We start from the raw sequence: 21,768 nt of genomic DNA on the forward strand, positions 1-21,768 counted from the left end.
TCTTCCCTTGTTTTTTTTTCCACATCTTTTCCTCTTTTTTTTCTCGTCTTGTGCTTGTTTTCTTGTTTTGTTTTTGGCTTTTCTTTCCTTTTCTTTTCCTTCAAGTTTTTCTTTTCTTCCTTTTTCTCTCCCCCTCAATTTCTTTTTCTTTTTCTCTCAGTCTTTGCTCCATTTCTTGCTTGTAATTTAAATTATCTAGTTCTTTCTCTTCCTTTTGTTGCAGCTGTTTCTTCATTTCTTTCACATTTACTTTGATCTCATCTATCTCTTTTTCCTTTTCCTGCAGTCTTTGCTCCATCTCTTTCTTGAGATTCATAACAAGTCTTTCCTTTTCTTTTTCACTTTCTTGCATTGTCTCTTTGATTTCATTAATGTGCTGATGTTTTAACTCCTCGATTAGTCGGTCTCTCTCTTGCATTTGTTGCAAAATGTATTTTTCGTGGTTTTCATTCATCACTTTTTCATTTTCTAGCACCTTTTCCTCTGTTTGGGCGGTGTGCTTTTGCTCCAACTGTCTTATCTGTCTTTGTCTTTCCTGCAATTGTTTCTCAATTTCTTCTGCAAACTGTTGTTTCAGCTCTTTAATCTGCCGTTGTGTTTCGTGCTCCAAGTCCCTTATTTTACCACTGTACTGCTGTTGGACCCTTTCCACAGCTTCTTCTTTCGCTTTCACTTTTCTGTCTATTTCCTCCTTGTCTTCCGCTCTCCTCCTCTCCATTAGTTTTTCCATTTCATTCATTTTTCTTGCCATTTCTTCCTGATGCTGCAATTTTAACACTTCATCCTCTTTTTCTTTCTCTTGCAACTTCTGTGCCATGTCTTTTTTGTAGGTCAGACGAATCATTTCCTTCTCTTTTTCATTTTCCAGCATTTTTTCTTCTGTTTGGGCGAGAAACCTCTGCACTAACTCCGCTATCTCTCTCTTTTTTACTTGCATTTGTTCCTCTGTTTCTTTTGCAAACTGCTCTTTCAGCTCTGCAATCTTTCTTTGTTTTTCTTGCCGCGTTTCCTTTATTTCATTGTCATGCTGCCATTTGACTCTTTCCATATTTTCTGCATTGTCTTTAAACTTTTGATCAATTTCTTTTTGGTGTTGAACTTTCATTGTCTCCATCATTTTTTCTATTTCTCTGATTTTTCTGGCCATCTCTTCCTGATGCTGCAGTTGTATGCCTTGTATCTCTGCCTCTTTCTCATGCATCTCTTTCCTATGTTGTGATTTCATTTCTTCAACTTTCCTTTCCGTAGCTTCTTCACATTGTTTTATGATAGCGTGAGTTTTCTGCTTTTCCTCTGAGGCTTTCTTCCTAGTTTTTTCCAGTTCTTTGTCTTTTTCAAGCAGTTTGACTTCCATCTCTTTTTTAAGTTTTTCTTCCATCTCTGCCATCTCCTTGTTTCTTTCTTGTTCTTTTCTCTCGAGCATATCATCAATATGTCTTTTAGTCTCGTCCATTTCTGCTTTTAAAGAATCAACTTTTTCCATCCACTCTGCTTTCTCTTTCTTCTGCAGCTCTATGTTGTCTTCCAATTTCTTAACCTCACTCAACCACTCTTGCTTCTTTGCTTTGATGGTATCCTCCCTCTGTTTTCTCTCATGTTCATTTGCTACACCGGCACGCTCAAGGTCCAGCAGCTTCAGCTGCTGCTCGTCAATTCTTTCCTTCAGCTCCTCCGTCTCTCTCTCTTTTAGCTCCAGCCTGAGCATCGCCTCGTCCCTTTCTCGTCTGCTCTGGGTTAGCGCCACCTGGATTCTTTCATTTTCTATGCTCAGATCCTGAATTTCTCTTTCTTTATCCTCTGTCAGCCATCGCATCCTCTCCTCCAGCTCCCCCTCAACTTCCCCATCATTCTTCCTTTCTCCCATCCTCCTGTTCTCTTCCTCCTCCTCTTCCCTTTGAACGTCGGCTTTTCCGGGTGATTTCCCCTTCTTCTTCCTGTCAAAAAACCACCTGATTCTTTTCATCTCCCTGTCTCTAATATTTTTCAACTCCTCCTCCTGGCGAAGCATTTTATCTCCCATGTCCTTCAGCCGCTGGTTGAACTTCTCGTTCCTGTGCCGGCTCAGATCTATGACCTCCTGAACTAGGCCGGAGAAAGCCTCACACCTGTTCACCGCCGCCATCTTTTCTACCTTCTGCAGGAGCTCCGTCACCTTAACGGAGCCTTCACTTCCTCTTCCTCCTCCATCTAGGCTGCTGACGACGTGGTACCTGCCCCTGCACTTCTCCAGCAGCCACTGGAGATCTCTGCCCCCACCCTGGATGTGCTGCTCGATATCCACCCCCTCCCGAAGCTGATCCCCGTGGGTGAACAGCAATATTGTGTGTCTCCATACACCCTCGCCCAGAAGCTCCAGATGTTCCTTCACATGTGCTGCCCTCACCAGTGTATCCACCCTCAGACTCAGCAGGAGCGCGTGGGGCCCTGGAGGACACAGGGCCACGCTGCTGACAATCTCCCTCTTCACCCTCTCAGGTGTGGCCCCCGCCACACCTCCCTCCCAGCCGGGAGTGTCCACCACCGTCACCAGCCGCATGGCCACCTCCGCTTGCTGACAGACGCACTCCTCTGTCACTGCCCCGGCCTGAAAGGAGCCCATTTTGCCCAGGATGGTGTTCCCGGCAGAGCTCTTTCCTGTTTCACGCTCGCCCAGGAGAACCAGCCTGACCTCAGTTAGGCGTCGGGGAACCTTGGAGAACGACTGGCGGGCGTCTAGCTCTGAACCTTGAAGACCATCACCTGGAATTGAAAAAGGTAAGATTTGTGGTTAAACATATTTTGTAGCTCAAGTTCAGCTCTGATAAAATGAAGGAAGTTTGGCCACAAGGGGCCAGAAAAACTTAAAAACAAGCCAACAGGCACAGCCACTGCTAGCGTGTTAGCTCAATAAGTTGTTAATGCTAATGTGTTAGCAAACAAGTTACCTACACATTCATTTGAAACATCATATTCACAGCCACCTGATGAATTCAAGTCCAATATTTACTCTCTTTTTAGCTTTTGGTCTCCACAGACTCCTGAAGGAAATATCTGACTGTTTAGCTGCTGAATGCTCCACTTTGTTGTCTGTTGTTTGGTGCTGAGCAGGTAGTGTACAGTGGGTTAATCAGAGTTTTTTTGTGCTGAAAACCGCTGCCTGCTTCTTCTGGAAATGACACTGAGAAGGGTTGCTGGTCGGAAAACCGAAACAATTAGTTCAAATACCTTAAAACGCTTTATTAAGAGTCAGAAACGTTTCCACCTAGTATTAAAATCTGTCCTGAGTGAGCCGATCAATGGACAGCTTGAAGTACAGGTGTGAATGCACCCAGGACGCATTGAGATCCATCATACTGTTGGTGATGTTTCTATGTTTTTGTTCCAGTGCTGCCTGCCCTTATGTCTGCCTGGAGCTCTGGTCCCACATTTGCCTGGAAAAGGCAGCCGCTAGAATACAATAACCTTAATTTTAGTTTCATAAAATGTCCCCGAATTCACGAGTATGTGTGATATCACTACACCGTCCTGATCTTACGACGCTGTTGCTATTTGGAAGCCGGCAAACCTGAGTAGTCAAAGCAATGCTTATAAATTCCTCACCATAAAGGTCCCTCGTTATTTTGTTATTCAAAACCATTTATGAAGTAGCACAGTCAGAAAATGTGGGTCTTTATTAGCAGTGACTTAAAATGGCTACGATAAGCGGTACTAAACTTCAAACCTAAGAGATTCAGTTAGAAGCTAACGTTACAAACGTACTGAGAGCTGGACACACGGAGAAAACATCTTTCTCTCCGGCGCCCGTCAGTAGACATCCTTATATCTGCACACAGACAGACTGTGGTCAGCGCTTTTTCATTAGTCATTGCATGTGAGAGCAACAACTGACATTTACATTCACACACACAAACAACCCAGCCTATGCAAATGAAAATGATGTACGTGTTTATTTGCATGTACTGTAGAGAGGGGAAGTGAGATCCAGTTTTTCTTTCTTGCATAGAGGAATTTTTGGCGCCCCCGAAAGAGGTTTTAGCTAGCCCAAAAGGAAAATCACAAGCACCAAAATGACAAGAATTGAGAATAAAAATATCAAATATCTCAAAGGCCCATTCTGAGCCAGGAAAAACCCTGGGAAGTGAGATCCAATCACAAGTGATTACTCAGGACACATTCGGAGATGCATTCTGCTGCCATGTGTGAACACACGTACAGTACTTAGAGCTGTCCACTCGTGATCGGAAACAGGGTTAGATGGTAATTCTTTCGGTTTGACACTAAGGGCTACAAGTTTCACACCTCATCACGTGATCCTCTGTTAAGTGCAGAGAATGAATACATTCAGCAGGTTTTCTGTGCCTGATTGTGCTATGACTTCATGTGTTTGACAGGACTTGAGTTTTACAAACTGAACAGACTGAAGAACTCACTCATTAGAGCAGCTTTGATGGTCCCTCTCTGCATCTGCGTCTCCATCTGCCTCTGTTTCTTCCTCCTCTCCCTTGCTCTCCGCTTCCCGTCTGCTTCCAGACCCACCAGGACCGTATTATCCATCTCTAAATGACTGCTTCCATCCTTCTTCCCCTCCACCATCTCCTCCAGCTTCCTTATCAGCTCTTTAACCTGCGTCCCATCTCCTTTGCTCCGGTTATCCAGGACATGGTATCTGTTCCCGCACTTTTGGAGGAGCCTATGGAGTGCCGGGCCGCTCGTCTGGATTCGTTGCTCCATTGACACCAGGCCTAGCTCGTCTCCCCGGGTAAACAGCAACATGGTGTGCTCCCAAACTGCTTTTCCCAGCGGCTCCAGGTGCTCCTGTATCTCACTGATGTAGTCATCTGTTACTGAGGCGCAGGATCGCACCACAAGCAGCACAGCGTGGGGTCCAGAAGGGCAAAGTGTCACACTCCGTAAAGTCTCCCTCCTCACCCAGTTGGGGGTGCTGTTGAGCGGATAGTACCACTCCCACCCTGGGGTGTCTACCACTGTGACTTTCCTCCCTGCCACATCAGCTCGCCTTTTCACACACTCCTCCGTGGGCTTCCCGCTCTCGAAACCCCCTACTCCTCCCAGGATGGTGTTGCCAGCCGCGCTTTTCCCTGCTCCTTTCCTGCCCAGGAGGACCAGTCTAAGCTCTGGGAGAGCCGGGGGGGAGCTGCAGGAGGCGGGAGGGTGTTGTGAGTCCATGGCGGCCTGCAGACTCTCATCTGTGAAGAAATGGAGAAGTACTTCCTCAGTGCACCGTACCGGATAATCTGAATGACACAAAACACAGAAGTGTGACAGTCATCTAGTCTCTGCTTTACATCTAAAAAACTGCACTTTAAACCTTCTTTTTTATTGTGATTGGATTGTTTACTTACTCATTATTATTATTATTTTTATTATTAATACCTAAACATTAAACTGCATTTGCTATCAGAAAGTGAATACATACTATACAAGCTTATTTCAATTGTATACTTAAGTAAAGAAAGAATGTAAGAGCTCTACAATAAACTCACCACCATTCGTGACGATGACTGGACTACAGTTCTCATCTGTCACGTCCATCACATCTCTGTCCGCTTGTCCTTCCTCTTCCTCTTTTTGGTTCCTGTGTGTCTTTTACAGGAAGAGTTTCTGCACTATCATTGTGAAAGAAAACACAAACACCCTTCGTAGTCAATTGATCCAAAACGAAGATTGGTGTTGCACAAAACTGAACACAGAAAGTGGAAGACTTGCCGAGTCACGTGACCAACCTGTGGTTTTCTGACGTGCTCTCCTTCAATGAGGCAGGAAGTTAAACGATGGCATGGTGAGCTTCTCTGACACATTAACGTGCACGTGCTTACCAAACACACATAAGTGCACATACATATGCTGCACACAGTTGCAAAGATGAATTCATGTATGCACATACAGAAGTTGTATATGCATGCTGAGGCACATAATGCAGGCTTCATGATGAGAGCTGCAGAGATCATTGTGGTAAATGTGTGGCACATCTGTTTCCTTTACCCACACGCAGAATGATACAGAGCTAAGTCTGCCTTGTGGTAACGAGTTCCTGTCTCCAGCCATGCTGTAAAGGACAAGAGTGAACAAACAGCAGACAGAAGTTGTATACAAAGTGCAAATTATAAAATATGTTGCAGTAATATATGATTGGTTTGACTAAAAAAAAGTTTCAACATGCAGAACTAATTTTGGGGTTTTCTAGTATACAAACTGAATGCAACAAATTTGGAAGAGCAGCTGCCATCAGGTTTATCAGACATCAAATATACTATTCTGTATGTTCCTAAATTTAGTCACTGTTTAGTTTTAAAATAAAGCCAGTTACCACTTCCTATATTGACATTACACAAATATTAAGTTTAAAAGTTCTTGACCTTTGAAACTGGAGTTGACAAATTAATCTCACCACAAGGTCTATTTAGCAATTGTTCTGGAGCATCCAATCAAACTTCTTTGTGTGTTTATAAACCATAATTAAATGCATATAAATGCTAAATAGGAGGGGTTAAGGTAAAGTGCTACCCATCACATTTGGTTTTCTGTTCATCTCCTTCAGAGTTTGTTTTTATGCAACCATTCAATATTTTTATCCTCTCTAAGCATACGGGTGTAAAACCTAAATCAACAAAGAGAACAGAACAGATGAATGTCCTAGCGTGATACATTTATTTCAGAACAGTCGCCGTATTGTGTGAAGAGCCAGTATCCTTTCATCATGCCTGCCTGCTGTCGCTGCAGCTTTGCTGTGTGGCGTTCCCTGGCTGCATACATGGTACAACATGTCCTCATGTCCACTCCCAGTCAGTCCCATGAAAACACACACACATACACACAGTAACACATTAGATCATGTCCTTTATGATTCACCCTTTCCTTCAGCACCAGTCAGGGTTAATAAAAACAAACCCTGTTTATGGAAAGGACTGAATCAGCCGTATTGATTTGGCGCCATTAACCTGAGTAGTTGTTTTGAGGTCTGTTAAGTGTTCAGTGGATATTACCATGATGGATGCCTTTTCACATGTGTGCTGCTTTTTGTAAATGTCAAATGAATTACTTTTTATTGGACTCCCAACAGCAGCAGCAGCACTTCTCTCCAAATATTAGGCTGCCTGGCATCTAAAAGACTCCATATCATGAATAAAAAAACAGCCCAAAAATTACACCAGCATCACTAAAGCTCACAGTTTTTCTTTTTAATGTAACATAGACATTTGCATTGGCATTTGCTGATTAGTTTGCCCCTGAAATTAACTGGTCAATCAAGAAGATAAGTGGTGAAAATGGGAAACAGAGAAACATGCAGTACAGTGTTTCCTCTGTAATTTCATTCGGCCGTGGGGCTTGTGGGTAATTTTAGCTTTGCTTTCACATCAGTCGCTGACTTTGAATCAGCCAGCTTGTGCATTCAATCATTTCAAAACATAACAAGCTTGCATCTTTCTGCTTTAGATGGATATTAAACTGTATTTTGTGTTAATGTTTTGGGTAGCACTGATGGAAATTCTTTCTCATGGTAGCAGCAGATGATTAAATGAACGAATGCAAAGGACATCTTGTGCAGTCGCCAAGTGGTTGCTCCACTGGCTCTTCTACAGTTGTTTGGACTAATTTCTCGCTTTTTATTACCCTTCAACACAGTATCAGCGCCAATATGTAAAAGAAAACTGTGTACATGCTAGAGTGAAAGGGGAAAGCGCTATTAGTAGTAAAGTAGTAGTATCAGAGGAAGTACTGTAGGAGTAATAATAGCAACAGTAGTAGTAGCAGCAGTGAGAGGAATAATGGTGGTAATATTATATAGAGTAGTAGTGTAACAGCAGCAATATACATAGTAATAAAACATTGGAATTTCCCCTTGCGGGATTAATAAAAGTATACATTATTATTATTATTATTATTATTATTATAGTAGCAGTAGTATTAGAAGTACTAACCGTAAAAGTGTTAACAAAAAGCTACAGGAAGCAGTAGTTGTAGTTTAACATCTACAGTCAGATTTGAGCTGATTGTGGCTCAATGTTGGCACATCGGGCTGTGTTCGGACACAAGAAGACAAATATGGATGATAAACCGTGGATTTCAAATTCTTCCAAAAATTGAGTTTGCAAATATTATATGTGGACCTATATAAGTGTGTCTCCAGTTACGCACTCTCCAGTCTATTAGGTGAAGTGTTTGAAAAACTATTTAGGCTTGGCTCTGGTGAAAAAGTTGTTGAATGAATAAAAACTAATTGCAACAAAGTGAAATGGAAACAGACATAGCGAGTAAATCTTGATATACTGGTGATAAAGCATTGCACTTAAACGTCACTCAAGCTTTTGTTCAACTGGAGAGTTGAGGAAATGTATTGCACTAAATTTGGATGGAAACTTGGCTAAATATGCAAACAATGCAGTTTGTGAATGTAAGTGAGGGTGCAAACTTGAGCCAATTACGGTTGCCAGAGGCCAGCTTTAGGCTTTGTCAGGATCCTGAATCAGACCAGTGAACTCGGGTCTATTCAGGTCACTCATCACAAGTCAGGCCTGAGTTCAGTAAACAGGCCCTTATTAGTAAAAGAATAATTATAAGTAGCCTAACAGGAATTACCAACTGGAATGACACACAGGAGCCTCATTAAAGAGGCCACAACAGTCGGTGTGGCTTAACTTCCAAAACTCATGCCCTCTTTATTTAGAAAAGAGGCTAAACCCCAAAAACAGAGGAAGAGGAGAGGAAGTACCATTGGTGGAGCAGTGGGAGTGTCCTACCTGTGTAAAGATAAAACCAACCCAAACCAACACCTGAAAATAAAAGCATCACACTCGTAAATATGTCACCACAAACCACCAAAAGAGATTGGACTCCCAGCACACGGACCACAACCATGGCTGGAGGCCAGAAAACCAGAGAGACAGAATTAAAATAAGATTCCAATCAACCATGAAATGAGCAAGATAAACCATATCAAAATAGATCAGTATATATCAGTCAGAGTATATCCTGTGAACAAACATTGTTACAACTTGGTGCAAGATAAACATGTATTATTAGCAACACTAAAGGAACCTTCTACAAGGTAACATACAATGTGCTTTCTTCAGCTTCTCAACCGTCAATAAAAGTCATGGCATACCCACTTACATCAATAAGTCATTGCAATTTATTCTCTGGGGACCATGAATGTCTGTACAAAATTTTGCGAAAAAGCTGCATGTATATCAAAGTGACAGCTGCAGAGCTCAAACATCAGAGTGACTTTATCTGTGTCAGCTGCATCCAGCTGTGGGTTGCACAGAGATGGTAGATTCCACATCCTGCTCGTAAGTTGGACTGACCAGTTACACCCACGATTACACTGTTTCCCTGAAAAGGTCTTGCACACACACACACGTACACACACAAACACACACACTCATGTGTGGCTCTCCCTCTCTCCTGTAGGGTATATAAGCAGAAGCAAAAGTCTCCCAAGACGGAGCAGCAGCAGCAGCAGCAGCAGCAGCAGCAGCAGCAGGCCGACTCCAACAGCAGCTTCTCTCTCCAACTTCATTTGAGGTGCGTCCACCTAAATTAAACTTACTTTATATATACGAAGGTTGCATTCATAGTTAAGAGTTCTGCTTTGGTGTAAAATTCCTCAGCAGCTTGGTTTTGTTTATACTTACCAGATGTGAAGATGCAAATGCATGATGATAAATTACATCTGATAGTCATTTAAAACGTTCTTGGTTGTTGTGCAATCTTTGAAACTTTTTCGATGAAACAAAGAGGCTCTGAATAACTCAAACAAAGCCTATTGTACATCACTAGAATTATTTAACTATCAATCCACTTTTTTCTTATCTAAAGTTTAATGAATGGCTGCTTTACACCCTAATAATCCAGGGGTCACTACCTAAATATTAGTAGTATTAACAGTAATAGTGGACTTAAAAATCCAGGGTTTATTATGATGAATATATGAATATGAATATTATACAGTAGTTACCGTAGTAGTCGTAACAATAGAACAAAAAACTGTGGTTCCTACTTTTTTTAAGGTTTTCCAAACTGTTGCATGCATATTTTTTGTCTCTAACAAGGTATATTATACATGCAAAACTTGGTCCATTTCACCTTTTTCAGTTTTTGCCAAAGAAAGTATGGTCTTATGTTGAGCACAAAACCTCCCAGCAGCACAAAAGGGCTCAGTTCTGCTAATTAATGTGTGGAGGGATCTGCTGTGTCAGCATTTGCCAAAGTTGTGTTGTATTTCCATTTTATTCCACTCACACTTTGACTCATGAGTTCTTGTACTGTTTAAAGTTTTTATGCAGAACTGTTACTGAACTTAAAAAAATAAATCTCATATCGTCTGTGTAGCACTTGAAGTAGATCAGCCTGTTTGGTAAGGTTGATTTACTTACATGATTCTTCCACTTTTTGGGTTGTACCCACGCTTAATAGAGTCAGCTAAATAAATGTAATTTTAGTTAAGTAATTACCTGAATATTTATTCCATTAATGCCCATACAAAATAAGTATGTCTTTATTTAACATTAATCTTGTAGGTTGTCTCAGACCTGGAGGTTACTTTGAAATCAGCCATTTCCATATTATTAAACTTCTGACTTTTTCTAGGACTTTGTGACGTGCTGTGGAAAAAGTAGTTGCTTTCCTTTACTTAAGTAAAAGTAGCGATACAACAATGTTAAAACATTTCTAGGTAGAAGTCCTACATTCAAATTCCAACTCAAGTGAAAGTACAGAAGCATTAAGTACAAGTGAAAGTACTTGTGCTGCAGAAACATGGCCATTGTGACTACTTAGTAATTATTGATGCTGATGTATCAATTCACACTACATTTAACATTTGCATAATATATGAAGTATATATAATATTTTATATGAAGTTAGGTTATTTAGTCCAGTCAGACCCAAGATAAATCTGAGTGGTCATGAGATGATTATTTGAGTTCTTCTACACAAATTTGTATTCATATTTTGGACTTTTCACTAATTTTGTGTGAAATATTTAGTAGTTTTACTTCTTTGAGCCCCAAAATCTGATAAGTTTAGAGTGAAAATCACAGAAACATGACAAGGAACCCCAACTACATGCTGTTTTTATTGTAAGAGCCAAAAAGGTTGGCAACCCCTCGTTTAATCTTTAATAGTATAGGCTTATCATTTTTATGTCAAATCTAAATCTGAAAAGTAACCAGTATCTAAAGCTGTGAAATGTAAGGTAGTGGAGTAAAAAGTGCAATATTACCTTCTGAAATGTGGTGGCTTAAACTATAAAGTGGAATAAAATAGAAATACTCAAGTAAAGTACAAGTACCTCAAAATTGTACATAAGTACTGTACAGTACTTAAGTAAAATGTTTCTGTCTACCACTGTGCTGCTCTCTGTCTGTCTGTCTGCCTGTCTGTCTGTCTATCTGTCTGTCTATCTGTCTGCCTGTCTGTCTGTCTGTCTGTCTGTCTGTCTGTCTGTCCACTTGTCCCTGTGCCAGTCAGCAGAAGGTAAGCATGTGTATCCGTGCCACTGGTGGTTAAGGTAAAAACAGAGCTTTCACTGTGCTGAATGATGACTCATGCAGCCAAACTCCGTCCAAAACTTGTCTCCTCGACCAGCACATACACGCCCACATTATGCAACAGTGAGCCTCATTCTCAGGCAGGTGTTTGTTTGTATACCAAAAACCTGACATACTGTGTGTGCCCCCTGCTAGTACCTTATGAAAACAGCTGTTGTGTATTTAATGGGTAAATCAGCCTCACTACACACTAATCATCATGGCAGTAACTTTGTGCCTTCCTGCTCCGTGTCGTAGGTATAGACCCCATGTGGGCTGAGGGGTTGATGTCATTTTAGTTCTGTCATTCTGAGTACACTGAGGGTCTTTGTTTACATCGGTTTGATGTGTTCACTCCTAAGTTTGAACTTGCTAAAGCACTCAGTTTTGGTTTATTGATTTCACATTTGTAGACTATAGGAGTATTTGTAATGGCTTTGGTTCACCATAAATATAAGTGACTTGTTTATGGGACTTTAACAAAGTCTTCTTTTTACTAGTACTACTTGTACTTGTGTTGTAGAAGTACTATTAGTACACAGCCATACTTCTTTGTTTTTTTAAATCATTACATTATCACTTCTAGGGCTGCACCTAACAATTATTTTCATCATCTATCATTAATGGGTTTTTGTGTCAACTAATCAATTAATTGTTTTGTCTATAAAATGTCAGAAAAAGGAGAACATTTTCAAGATAAAACCTTCAGTGCCCTTGTTTTTTTATAATCACAAACCCCAGAGATATTCAGTTTATTATCTTAAAGAGACTTAAAAAAAGAACAGCCAGTTAGCTATTATTTCTTCATAACATTCATAATAACATGATTTCACACAGAAGAAGACCACAGTAAGACTCACTGTGGTTTACCTCACGACTCAAATATTGACCAATTCTACATTTGTCTTTTAATAGACATGATTAATGTTTCTCTCTCTGTAACCACAAAAACACAATATTTGTGAAGTGAAAATAAGTCACCAAACACTCAAAGTGTCTTTTTTTTTTATCAGCATCTTACAGAAAGGGGAGTGACTGTAAACTCCCCTCCACCCAACCCACAAACACACATGGAAACCATGTGTGATATAAAAGTGTTTTACATTGTTGTTTCATCGGTCACAAACTTTAATATTTTCTTGCTTTAATGGCTTGAAAATGTTTCCTTCTTGAATAGCAGACACACACACACACACACACACATACGTTTCCAGTTTTGTGAAGCAGATGTGAAGCAGATGGGTTTCATGCAGGAATGAACGGAGCATGATTGGAATTCAGTCTTGAAAAACTACGTAGAAACTAACAGGCATACTACTACGAATGCACCAGAGTTTACCGTACAAAATATCTCAGTTATTTTAAATATTCAAAAAAAGTAAGAGACTAAAAAATGTGTTTTCCATCCTCTCTCCTCTTGCAGTCGTGCGACGCAGCATCCAGCCTGAACCATCACCACCATGTCTGATCAAGGTGCCACCCCGACCCCCTCTCTTCCCCCCCCTACTCCCACGGGACCCCCTCCGAAGGTGACGAACCGCGGCCGCACCGCAGTTCCCATCTCCAGCTCCAACTCTGACTCAACGGACATACCTGAGTTTGAGCCCTTTGTTTTACCGGGCCCGAGAGGATTTCCACCTATGACTGGTGAGGGAGTACACTGTAAAACGTCAGAAAGGAATTTAGTGGAGTCATTAACTTAAATTTGTAAGTTTTATTAATTTCAAGATAAATCCAAGTCCAAATAATCTATTATTCATACAGAAGTTATTTGTTTCTAAAAAAAAAAAAAAAAAAAGAAAAAAAAGGTTTGAAGGGCAGAAGACAGATGTCACTTTTGGTCTTTTTCCCGACAGTGGCACAGTTTCCAGTAGTTTTCGAACATAATTGACACATGAGTGACGTCCAAACAGGATATATTTTGCACACTTCCTGCAGCTTGTCACTCCATTCCACCCTGTATTGTTGTCAAAGAGCTGCACAGTGAGCTATATCCAGATGTGACTGGAATTAATGTGTGTAGTGACTGGAATTTTTGTGGTACATTCGAGTACAGCCACAGCCACAAAGAGTGGTTGTAATGTAGGGGTGACACATCTCTGAGGGTTTTGATAAGTTTACAAGTTGGGCACTCTCCACCACTGAACAACTCTCCAACTAGATTTCACTTAAAGTTTCAGTTTTGACACTTAAGTTTGACTTTTGATTTCAAATACAAGTATCTGGTAGCACTTTATGTCAAGTCTCTACCTGCTGCAGAGCTAACAACGATTGGTTAAAGGAGGCAGTGGTGTGAGCAGACTCTCTTCAGGGTTAGGGTTTGTTTTTGCACTCATGTACATTTTTCTAACATTAGCCACCCTGAGCAAGTGGTCATACCAGACCACGTAGGGCTGTATAGCAGCAAAACCCCTTGTGTATTGTATTGAAGTGTGTTTTATTATTTATGAATTCAACTTTTCATTCGTCAGAGGAAGATTGTGTTATTTACTCTTTTAAAAGTTACATAATGTCTCTTTAAATAAGGTTTCAAAGTTAAGGGCACTCTAGCACCACCCACTTATGTACCATGGGCTAATTAATTTCTGTTTTTAATTGATAAAAACATTTTTTATTTTATTTTGACTGTATTGATTACAAAAATACACAAAAAATAAGCACCATCAAACAAAATTTGCAGTAGACATAATTGAAAAAAACAGTTTTAAAGCTTTAGTGCGTTTAGTAACTTTTTGATGTTAATATAATATTAATGAACGTCCGTTACATTCAAGCCATTGCTAAATGAGTTGCTACAAAGCTAATTAAGACTATCAGCTCCACACAGCTCTCTCTGTATTTCTCAGTATGGCTATGTTCAGAAGATTGTGTCGTCTGGCGACTTTCACGCGCTGAAGCTCAAGTGAAGATAACGACCTCTTTTGAAGAGTCCATCATGTTTATTTTAATCCTCCATGTCCTCCGGGCTACTAGCAACTGTGTGGAGGAGGGGTGGGGGTGGGGGCGCGTGCACGTTCACAGAAGGCTGTATCACGTGGACGCACCGACAGTGTTGTTGTCATTACTTAGAATTCGTCATGGGGGCGACAGAAACTACGCACTATAGCTTTAAACCATTTTATTGTTTTTTTACCTTAAGCATTTGCATCTACTCTGCTTATTTTTACCGGAAGCATTTCATTTACTGAACTGAATTAACAAAAACAAGTACTGTAGCCCTATGTGCACAATTACAATGTCAGATGACCATCAAAATCATTTGTTTTGTGGCTCAGCTGCTCATCATCAAATCTTATTGAAATCCATCTACAGGTTTTTGAGACATCCCGCCCTCTCTCTTTCTCTCTCTTTCTTTTTCTTTGTCTGTCCATTCAGAGTATCTTGACATCTTGGACGTGGACATGATGAGGAGGCCAGAAGAGCTGAACAAGAAGCAACACCACACCGAGTTGTTCAACTCTGACTATCTCATCGTCCGTCGAGGACAAGAGTTCCAGGTCAAGATCACCTTTAACCGTCCCTACAATCCTGCTACAGACAAGTTCGCGGTGGAGTTTGTAATCGGTGAGCCGCTCTTAAAAAGTGATATTTTCCGTCCTGCAGTTAGAAACTCTCTGGATTATGATCCCTTGTCATTTGCATAAATGTGCTGCTACTCCCCGTTCACCCAGGCTCCAGCCCGCAGTTCAGCAAAGGCACCTATATTCCTGTCTTCACTGCCAAGGAGCGTCCGAGCCCCTGGGAAGGCCGTGCCACAGACACCGCCGACAACACAGTCACCATGGGCATCACTCCTGCGGCAGATTGCATTGTGGGGAAGTACCAAATGTTCGTAGCTGTGGTGACGCCCTTAGGCATCCGCAGGACCAGACGGGACAACAGCCGAGACCTCTACATCCTCTTCAATCCCTGGGTGTCAGGTCAGTTTTGGCTTTTTATTGGCTTATGTCTTACTTTTGTGTCCATAAACTTCCACATGATCTGCTGCGTCTTTCCTCAGCTGATGCTGTGTTTCTTGATGACGAGAAAGAGAGGCAAGAGTGTGTGATGACTGAGATGGGGATCATCTACCACGGCGCCTATGACGACGTGGCTGAGAGAGACTGGAACTATGGACAGGTAGAGAAAAAACCAGTCAAGGACTTCAGGAATGATTTTCCTAATTCTTTTTTTGACTTACAGTATGTTTTTTTCCCCCCTAGTTTAACTATGGAGTCCTGGATGCCTGTCTGTACATCATGGACCGGTCTGACATGCCCATCATCAACAGAGGAGACCCCGTCAGGGTGACCAGAAAGGCTTCTGCTATGGTGAGAAAGTATTCATGGACATCTTCTAAAACACATGAAACTGGTTTACAGATACATAAGATATGCAGTTAAATAGTGCATCAAAAAATGTAAACTATTACTGATACAGTGAATAGAGTTATTGTTTTCTTTTCATGACACTGCACTTAAATTGTGACACCAGCCTGAAATATGACAAGCTGTAATCTTAAAAAAAGTCAATATAGTATGTCAAAAAAAGTCAAATAGTCATGGTACTGTATAAATAGAACAAAAACAATTATTTATTTGATAGATAGATAGACTTTATTAATCCCAAATTGGAAAATGACTATGTTACAAGCAGCAAGTAACCAAGGACATACACACATACTCACTCACACACACAGAAAATACAAGAAATATACTGGAAATAATAAATAATATAAAAAAAATAAGATAGATAGCAAATAAGAAAGCAAAGAAAAAACAGCCAGAACAACTGCTGAAATATATACTTAAAGGGATGAAAATAATGTACATGTATATACAAGTGTAGAACAAAATTTACAACCTTCATACATAGTATATATAACTAAATAAAATATGTAAAATATTAAATATGCAGCCATAATAAAAACTAATGTTGTGACTTAAAAATAGATAAATTGGAAGTGGAAGAATTAAAATGATGTTAAATTAGGCCTTTTAAAATAAAAAAAACTTTGTCTGAAATATAGTGGTTGTCAAGTGGATCTTTCCATAAATGTCTAAAATCTGCTCTTTCCATAGCTGAACTCTCGTGATGACGAGGGCGTGCTGGTGGGGAACTGGAGCGGCGAATACACCTACGGAGTGGCGCCTACTTCCTGGACTGGCAGCACCGACATCCTGCTCAGCTACGCCAACAGCAAGATGCCTGTCTGCTACGCGCAGTGCTGGGTCTACGCTGCCGTCTTTAACACCTGTGAGATATTTATTGGATCCAAATAGCAGAATATATATATATGTATATAAAAAAAAAAAACATAATGCTTTTGCTTTCCAAATCCCTTCCAAATGTTTTCTTAACCTCAGTGGAGAAGGTGCTGTAACTAGGCAACGTTATCATATGACGGAAATGCCTCAATTATCTGTCATGCAAAAACGGAATTGTGGGATGATGTCATTCCTCAGCTCAATGAGATAGGAAGGGTTGCTTAATAGAGGCGGTTTGTTTCTCAGCTTTCAACTCTTCTCATGACTTCTATTTTAGTCTACCCACTCCTTGATTTCTGTCTTGGTTTGTCGTGAAAATGTTTTGCCTCCAGTCCTGCGCTGTCTGGGCATCCCATCGCGGGTCGTCACCAACTTCTACTCCGCTCACGACAACGATGGAAACCTGAGGACCGACATCATCCTGGATGAGAACGGCAGGGTCGACCGCGCTCGCACCAGAGATTCTATCTGGTAACGCATCTTCTATGTAGCTTACCATATCACAGAGATCACAGAGAAAAATTCCAGTTGTTTACATGGAATTAAAAACATCTAGGAGTTTTTTTTGAGCAATTTCAAGCTCCTAAGAGAGAACCCATTCTGAACACGCCCCATCTTTCATATGGGGCCATCTTAAGACCAAAATCTCAAGATATATCATAATTAATCAAATAGCTGAATACATTCATTAGAGGACCCTTTTTGATTTTAATTCCAAAGTTTTTTCAGGGCCACATGCACGTGTGGTCGGACCGGCTATCTGAACAAAGATCAGAGAAACTCAGATTACAACACACACACAGAGGGAGTGTGATTTCATTCTCTGCTCATTACTCCACTCGATGGTGTTTCAAGCCCCCACCATCGACTTCAAGGCAGCGCTGCGACCATCGACTTCAAGGCACCTAAGCCTAACCTTAACCCTAACCCTAACCCTTGCCTAACCCTAGTGCCTTCCATGCAGCGCTGCCTGGAAGACGACGTTGGGGGCTTAAAACACCAAACACCAAAAAAAGAAACACCAAACACCCATTACTCCACTATATCTTTACATAGAAAATATTTGTTTGTTGCTATATTGCTGTTCTGAATAATGAGAACAGAACCTTTAAGGCCTCTATCACTAACACACAGGTTACGATAAAAACAAAACGGAAATTTTATTAAACTGTGTCTCTAATGATATTAAAAATCACGTTTCATCAGGAACTATCACTGCTGGAATGAGTGCTACATGTCCAGACCAGACCTCCCGACTGGCTTTGGAGGCTGGCAGGTTGTGGATGCAACACCACAGGAGACCAGCGATGGTAAATAATAACAATAATAATAATAATGATTATATGAAATAATTGCTGGCTTTATATAACAGGTTATGGGTTATGAAGCGTTCTAACAATTGCTAATCTAATTATTCAAAGAGAAATCACAAAATAATAATCTCTTCCTCCATTATCCATAAAGGCATGTACAGATGTGGTCCTGCATCAGTTAAGGCCATAAAACATGGGCAGATATGCTTTCCATTTGACGCTGCCTTTGTGTTTGCTGAGGTAAGTCATAAACAACATTATTTTAGTGTCATTTTCTGTAAAATAGTTATTTTTTTTGGTCTGTTATTGCTGAGATACAAGTTTTTTGGAGCATCTCTGTCTTTCTCCCGACAGGTCAACAGCGATGTGGTGTTTTATTCCCGGAGTAAAGATGGGACCATGGAGCCGGTCAAAGTGAACCGGACTCATATTGGCCGCATGGTTGTGACCAAAACTCCAGGAGACGTGACCCGCCGCGACATCAGCGATAACTACAAGTTCCCTGAAGGTCAGAGACTACATCCGACACAAATCGCAGTGTTTTTGTTGTTGTTGTGATTAACAGTTATTTATTTGTTTTTTTAACACAACACACAAACATACATACATACATTTAGCAACATGAACATAAACATATCCACCCCCCGTCATCACCACCCACCCAGACAAAAAATCAAGAAAAGATGACACAGTAACTACAATATTCAACACCATACAACAAAATAATAACAAAATAGGCAATAAACTATAGACCAAATAAACATATGTATTTATGACAATACCATAAACCCATCATACACTTCTCTCCCCAGCACAAAACTTCTTAGGACGCCTCCAGAGAGTTCAGGTACCTTCCCCAGTTCCTAGTGTAGACATCCAATCTGGAAAACCGTTTGTATGACAGCCATCTCACGAGCCCACTCTTGGATTGACAGCACCCCTTCATTCCTCCATCCTCTTAAAAGAATCTGTCTGGCTATCATTAAACTTTTAAAAGCAAGCAGAACCATTTTCTCTGATTGAGATAAATACATCAAGTTTTTAATATAAATATTCTATTTATAATTCTGTAACTGTACGTTTAAGAAGAGTCATCTTAAATCAATCAGCCATCACAACTAAAATGCTGAAAGAGGCACCAACATGAATATATTTATCCAGGATACAGCGTCGTAATGAAAACAGAAAAACTGGAACACGGCTTCATGTGTACTGTGATGGATTATTTTCTCTCAAGCAGTCTCTGCGTCAATGTAAGTCAATTTATTTTTCTTTCTGTGGAGAATTGACTAATTTGGGACGATGGTGGCTGAGCGTTGGCACAGTCAGCTGTGTTCTGGCTGCAGAGGACCAGCCATGTGCCCCTATGTGGCTGCCATATTTGGCAAGGTTTTTGGGGTGTGGACTTGGTCCCTTTATGGTCTGGAAATCAGTTCCAGTTGGCTTCATTCTGGCTTGGTTTTGGCGTGAATCAGGAAAAGAACCACAATAGCTGGGCCAATCCTGGTGCTTCACAATATTGGCATTAATTTGGCAACAATGATTTGCTGCTTTGAGCTTAAGTTTTGTTACTGAAGGACTGGATATCTCCAAATAGGCTATCTTTGTGCAGATAACCAGGAAGGCAAAGCCTGTTAACAAAAACATTGCAATTATCATTATCACAAATTATATAAATGTGCAGACACACTGATATATTTCAATCATCCAATCTAGGCAGTACAGAGGAGCGCACCGTCCTGGAGAAAGCGGAGGAATATGGCTGTCAGCGAGAGAAGTCCAACCCTCCTGTGGCGGACGTTGACCTGGTCTTGCCCACCCTGGAGATCAGCGTGGGCGACGACTTCGAGCTGAGCCTGGAGTTCATAAACCGCAGCACCCAGCGCCGCACCGTGGAGGCCTACATCAGCGGGAGTGTGGTGTATTACACCGGAGTCACCAGCTTCGAGTTCCTGTTCAGGAATCCCACAGTGAAGATTGGTCCCAACCAAAGTGAGAGAGGCGTTTATTTATTTCTCACCAACAAAAATAGACTCAGAAGTATTTCTATTGACTTTTTCATTATGTTTATTCTGCAACAACAGACATCATCTACATTATAAAGAATATGTAAGCACTGTTAGAAATCAATTAGACATCAGTAAAACTCTTAGAATTAAACACAAGAAAGCACCCAAAAAATATTCAGTCCTTTGCCTTGGAAAATTAGAGAATCTTAGAATACACATGCAATTAAAAGAATGTAATAATCTAAAAAAGGTCAATGTAGAGAGAGCGGTGTTGTATTTCTGTGTTCTCCAGGTGTGAAGGAGTCTATCATGGTCGAGTCTAAGAACTACATGGACCGTCTGGTGGAACAGGCCAACCTTCACTTCATTGCTACTGGGAAGATCAAGGAGACCGGCCAGATCGTCACCGCCATGAAAGTCGTCACCCTGCACAATCCCAAACTCACCGTCACGGTCTGAAAATACGCTCATATTCTGGCTAGACGTAAAACAAATCTAATTTGTTGGCATCGGCTTTTTGGGACACATACAGTCACTTTTTCCACAATCTAATCGCATCAATAAATTCAAGAACTTGCTTGATTTGCCATGTTTTTTCAAGTGTGTCCTTTGTGTACTTCAGGTGTCTGATGGCGGCAAAGTTCATGAAGAGATGACGGCGACTGTGGAGTTTACAAACCCTTTCACCTTCAGCCTGGAGGGTGTCTACATTCGCATGGAAGGACCCGGAATCATGCTGCCCAAGTCCAAATATTACAGGTGAGTTCAGCACAGAAGAAACAGTTGTTGTCTTTTCCCCGTCTAATATGTTAATGTTTCAGTGAGATGTTTGGATGTTCCTTGTTGAGGTTGGAAATTATTTTATTAACTAAAGGTGGGATTTTTTTTTTTTATATAACCACACAAACCTTCAGCTGAAGTGAAAATTTGTTCAGTTTACACACATTTGTTATTATGGCAATCATTGCGTTAATTTATACACAAAGTTTTATGAATTCCTGTTGTTCATTAGAAGGAAATGTTTATGTTGTATGCTGCTGAAATGCCCTTTCTATTTAACAAAAAACTCTCATCGTGCTGGTTTCAGTCTGATCCCAGGAAGCTCCTCCCTGACCTGGACCGAGTTTTTCACCCCGCAGAGGGCTGGCAGAAGCAGGGTGATCGCTTCCCTGGACTGTTCTGCTGTCAGGCAGGTCTACGGCCAGGCGTCCGTCACCATCGCGCCCTGAGGATCACTGTAGGATCACTGACGCCAGACAACATTCATTCATTTACACAGTATAAGCCTATAGCATAGTTACGTCACTGCAGGTTTTCAACAGCTTAACAGGTGTAGCTTCAGCATTTACGATAACCACGGTGATAGTTTTTAGTCATAGGCTACGAAAAGAGAGATCTCTTTGATGTAGAAAATAGTTGTTCTTTAAAATTGCAATTTGTTGAAAAAAAGATGCTAATCAACACATTTGTGTCCCATATCAAATAATTTGACAGTTAAAGCTATAGTGCGTAGTTTCTGTCTCCTCCATGTGGAATTCTAAGAAATGACAACAACACTGTCGGCGCGTCCACATGATACAGCCTTCCGTGATCGCACACAAGCCCCCATCCATCCTCGATGCAGTTGCTAGTAGCAAAAGACAACATGGAGGATTAAAAAAACATAATG

General features: G+C 40.9%; 2 protein-coding genes across 4 annotated transcripts in view; one reads left to right on the forward strand and one right to left on the reverse strand.

Moving 5' to 3' along the window:
- si:dkey-185m8.2 overlaps positions 1-5,697 on the reverse strand; it is a 7,933-nt gene extending 2,236 nt beyond the window's left edge. The window contains exons 1-3 of the mRNA XM_039821855.1: positions 5,484-5,697; positions 4,410-5,234; positions 137-2,739 (exon numbers count right to left, since the gene is read on the reverse strand). Of these exons, the coding sequence (XP_039677789.1) occupies positions 137-2,739; positions 4,410-5,234; positions 5,484-5,532 (3,477 nt within the window). The 5' untranslated portion in view covers positions 5,533-5,697. The remainder of the gene's footprint in view (positions 1-136; positions 2,740-4,409; positions 5,235-5,483) is intronic.
- Positions 5,698-9,401: 3,704 nt separating this feature from the next.
- On the forward strand, positions 9,402-21,373 carry f13a1b (coagulation factor XIII, A1 polypeptide b). Of its 3 annotated transcripts, none has more exons than XM_039822778.1 (15): positions 9,402-9,525; positions 12,955-13,178; positions 14,907-15,095; positions 15,203-15,451; positions 15,532-15,650; positions 15,734-15,841; positions 16,592-16,766; positions 17,110-17,248; positions 17,984-18,087; positions 18,242-18,330; positions 18,445-18,598; positions 19,807-20,082; positions 20,392-20,552; positions 20,722-20,858; positions 21,187-21,328. In XM_039822778.1, the coding sequence occupies exons 2-15, from the start codon at positions 12,992-12,994 to the stop codon at positions 21,326-21,328; spliced, it is 2,229 nt and encodes a 742-aa protein (XP_039678712.1). In that variant the 5' UTR covers positions 9,402-9,525; positions 12,955-12,991. The 3 variants fall into 3 exon arrangements, with proteins under 3 accessions (XP_039678712.1, XP_039678714.1, XP_039678715.1); XM_039822780.1 differs by lacking the exon at positions 9,402-9,525 and adding an exon at positions 12,569-12,840; XM_039822781.1 differs by lacking the exon at positions 9,402-9,525 and having other exon boundaries at positions 12,992-13,178; positions 21,187-21,373.
- Positions 21,374-21,768: the final 395 nt, after the last annotated feature.

The sequence above is a fragment of the Perca fluviatilis genome, chromosome 14, assembly GCF_010015445.1.
Source record: "Perca fluviatilis chromosome 14, GENO_Pfluv_1.0, whole genome shotgun sequence".
NCBI lineage: Eukaryota > Metazoa > Chordata > Actinopteri > Perciformes > Percidae > Perca > Perca fluviatilis.

What these genes read in the sequence shown, in the direction of transcription:
- f13a1b (XM_039822778.1), top strand. Translation starts at nt 12,992, where the DNA reads ATGTCTGATCAAGGTGCCACCCCGACCCCCTCTCTTCCCCCCCCTACT. An exon ending in CTTCAATCCCTGGGTGTCAG is followed by an intron (nt 15,452 to 15,531) that starts GTCAGTTTTGGC and finishes GTCTTTCCTCAG; the next exon opens with CTGATGCTGTGTTTCTTGAT. An exon ending in ACCACAGGAGACCAGCGATG is followed by an intron (nt 18,088 to 18,241) that starts GTAAATAATAAC and finishes TTATCCATAAAG; the next exon opens with GCATGTACAGATGTGGTCCT.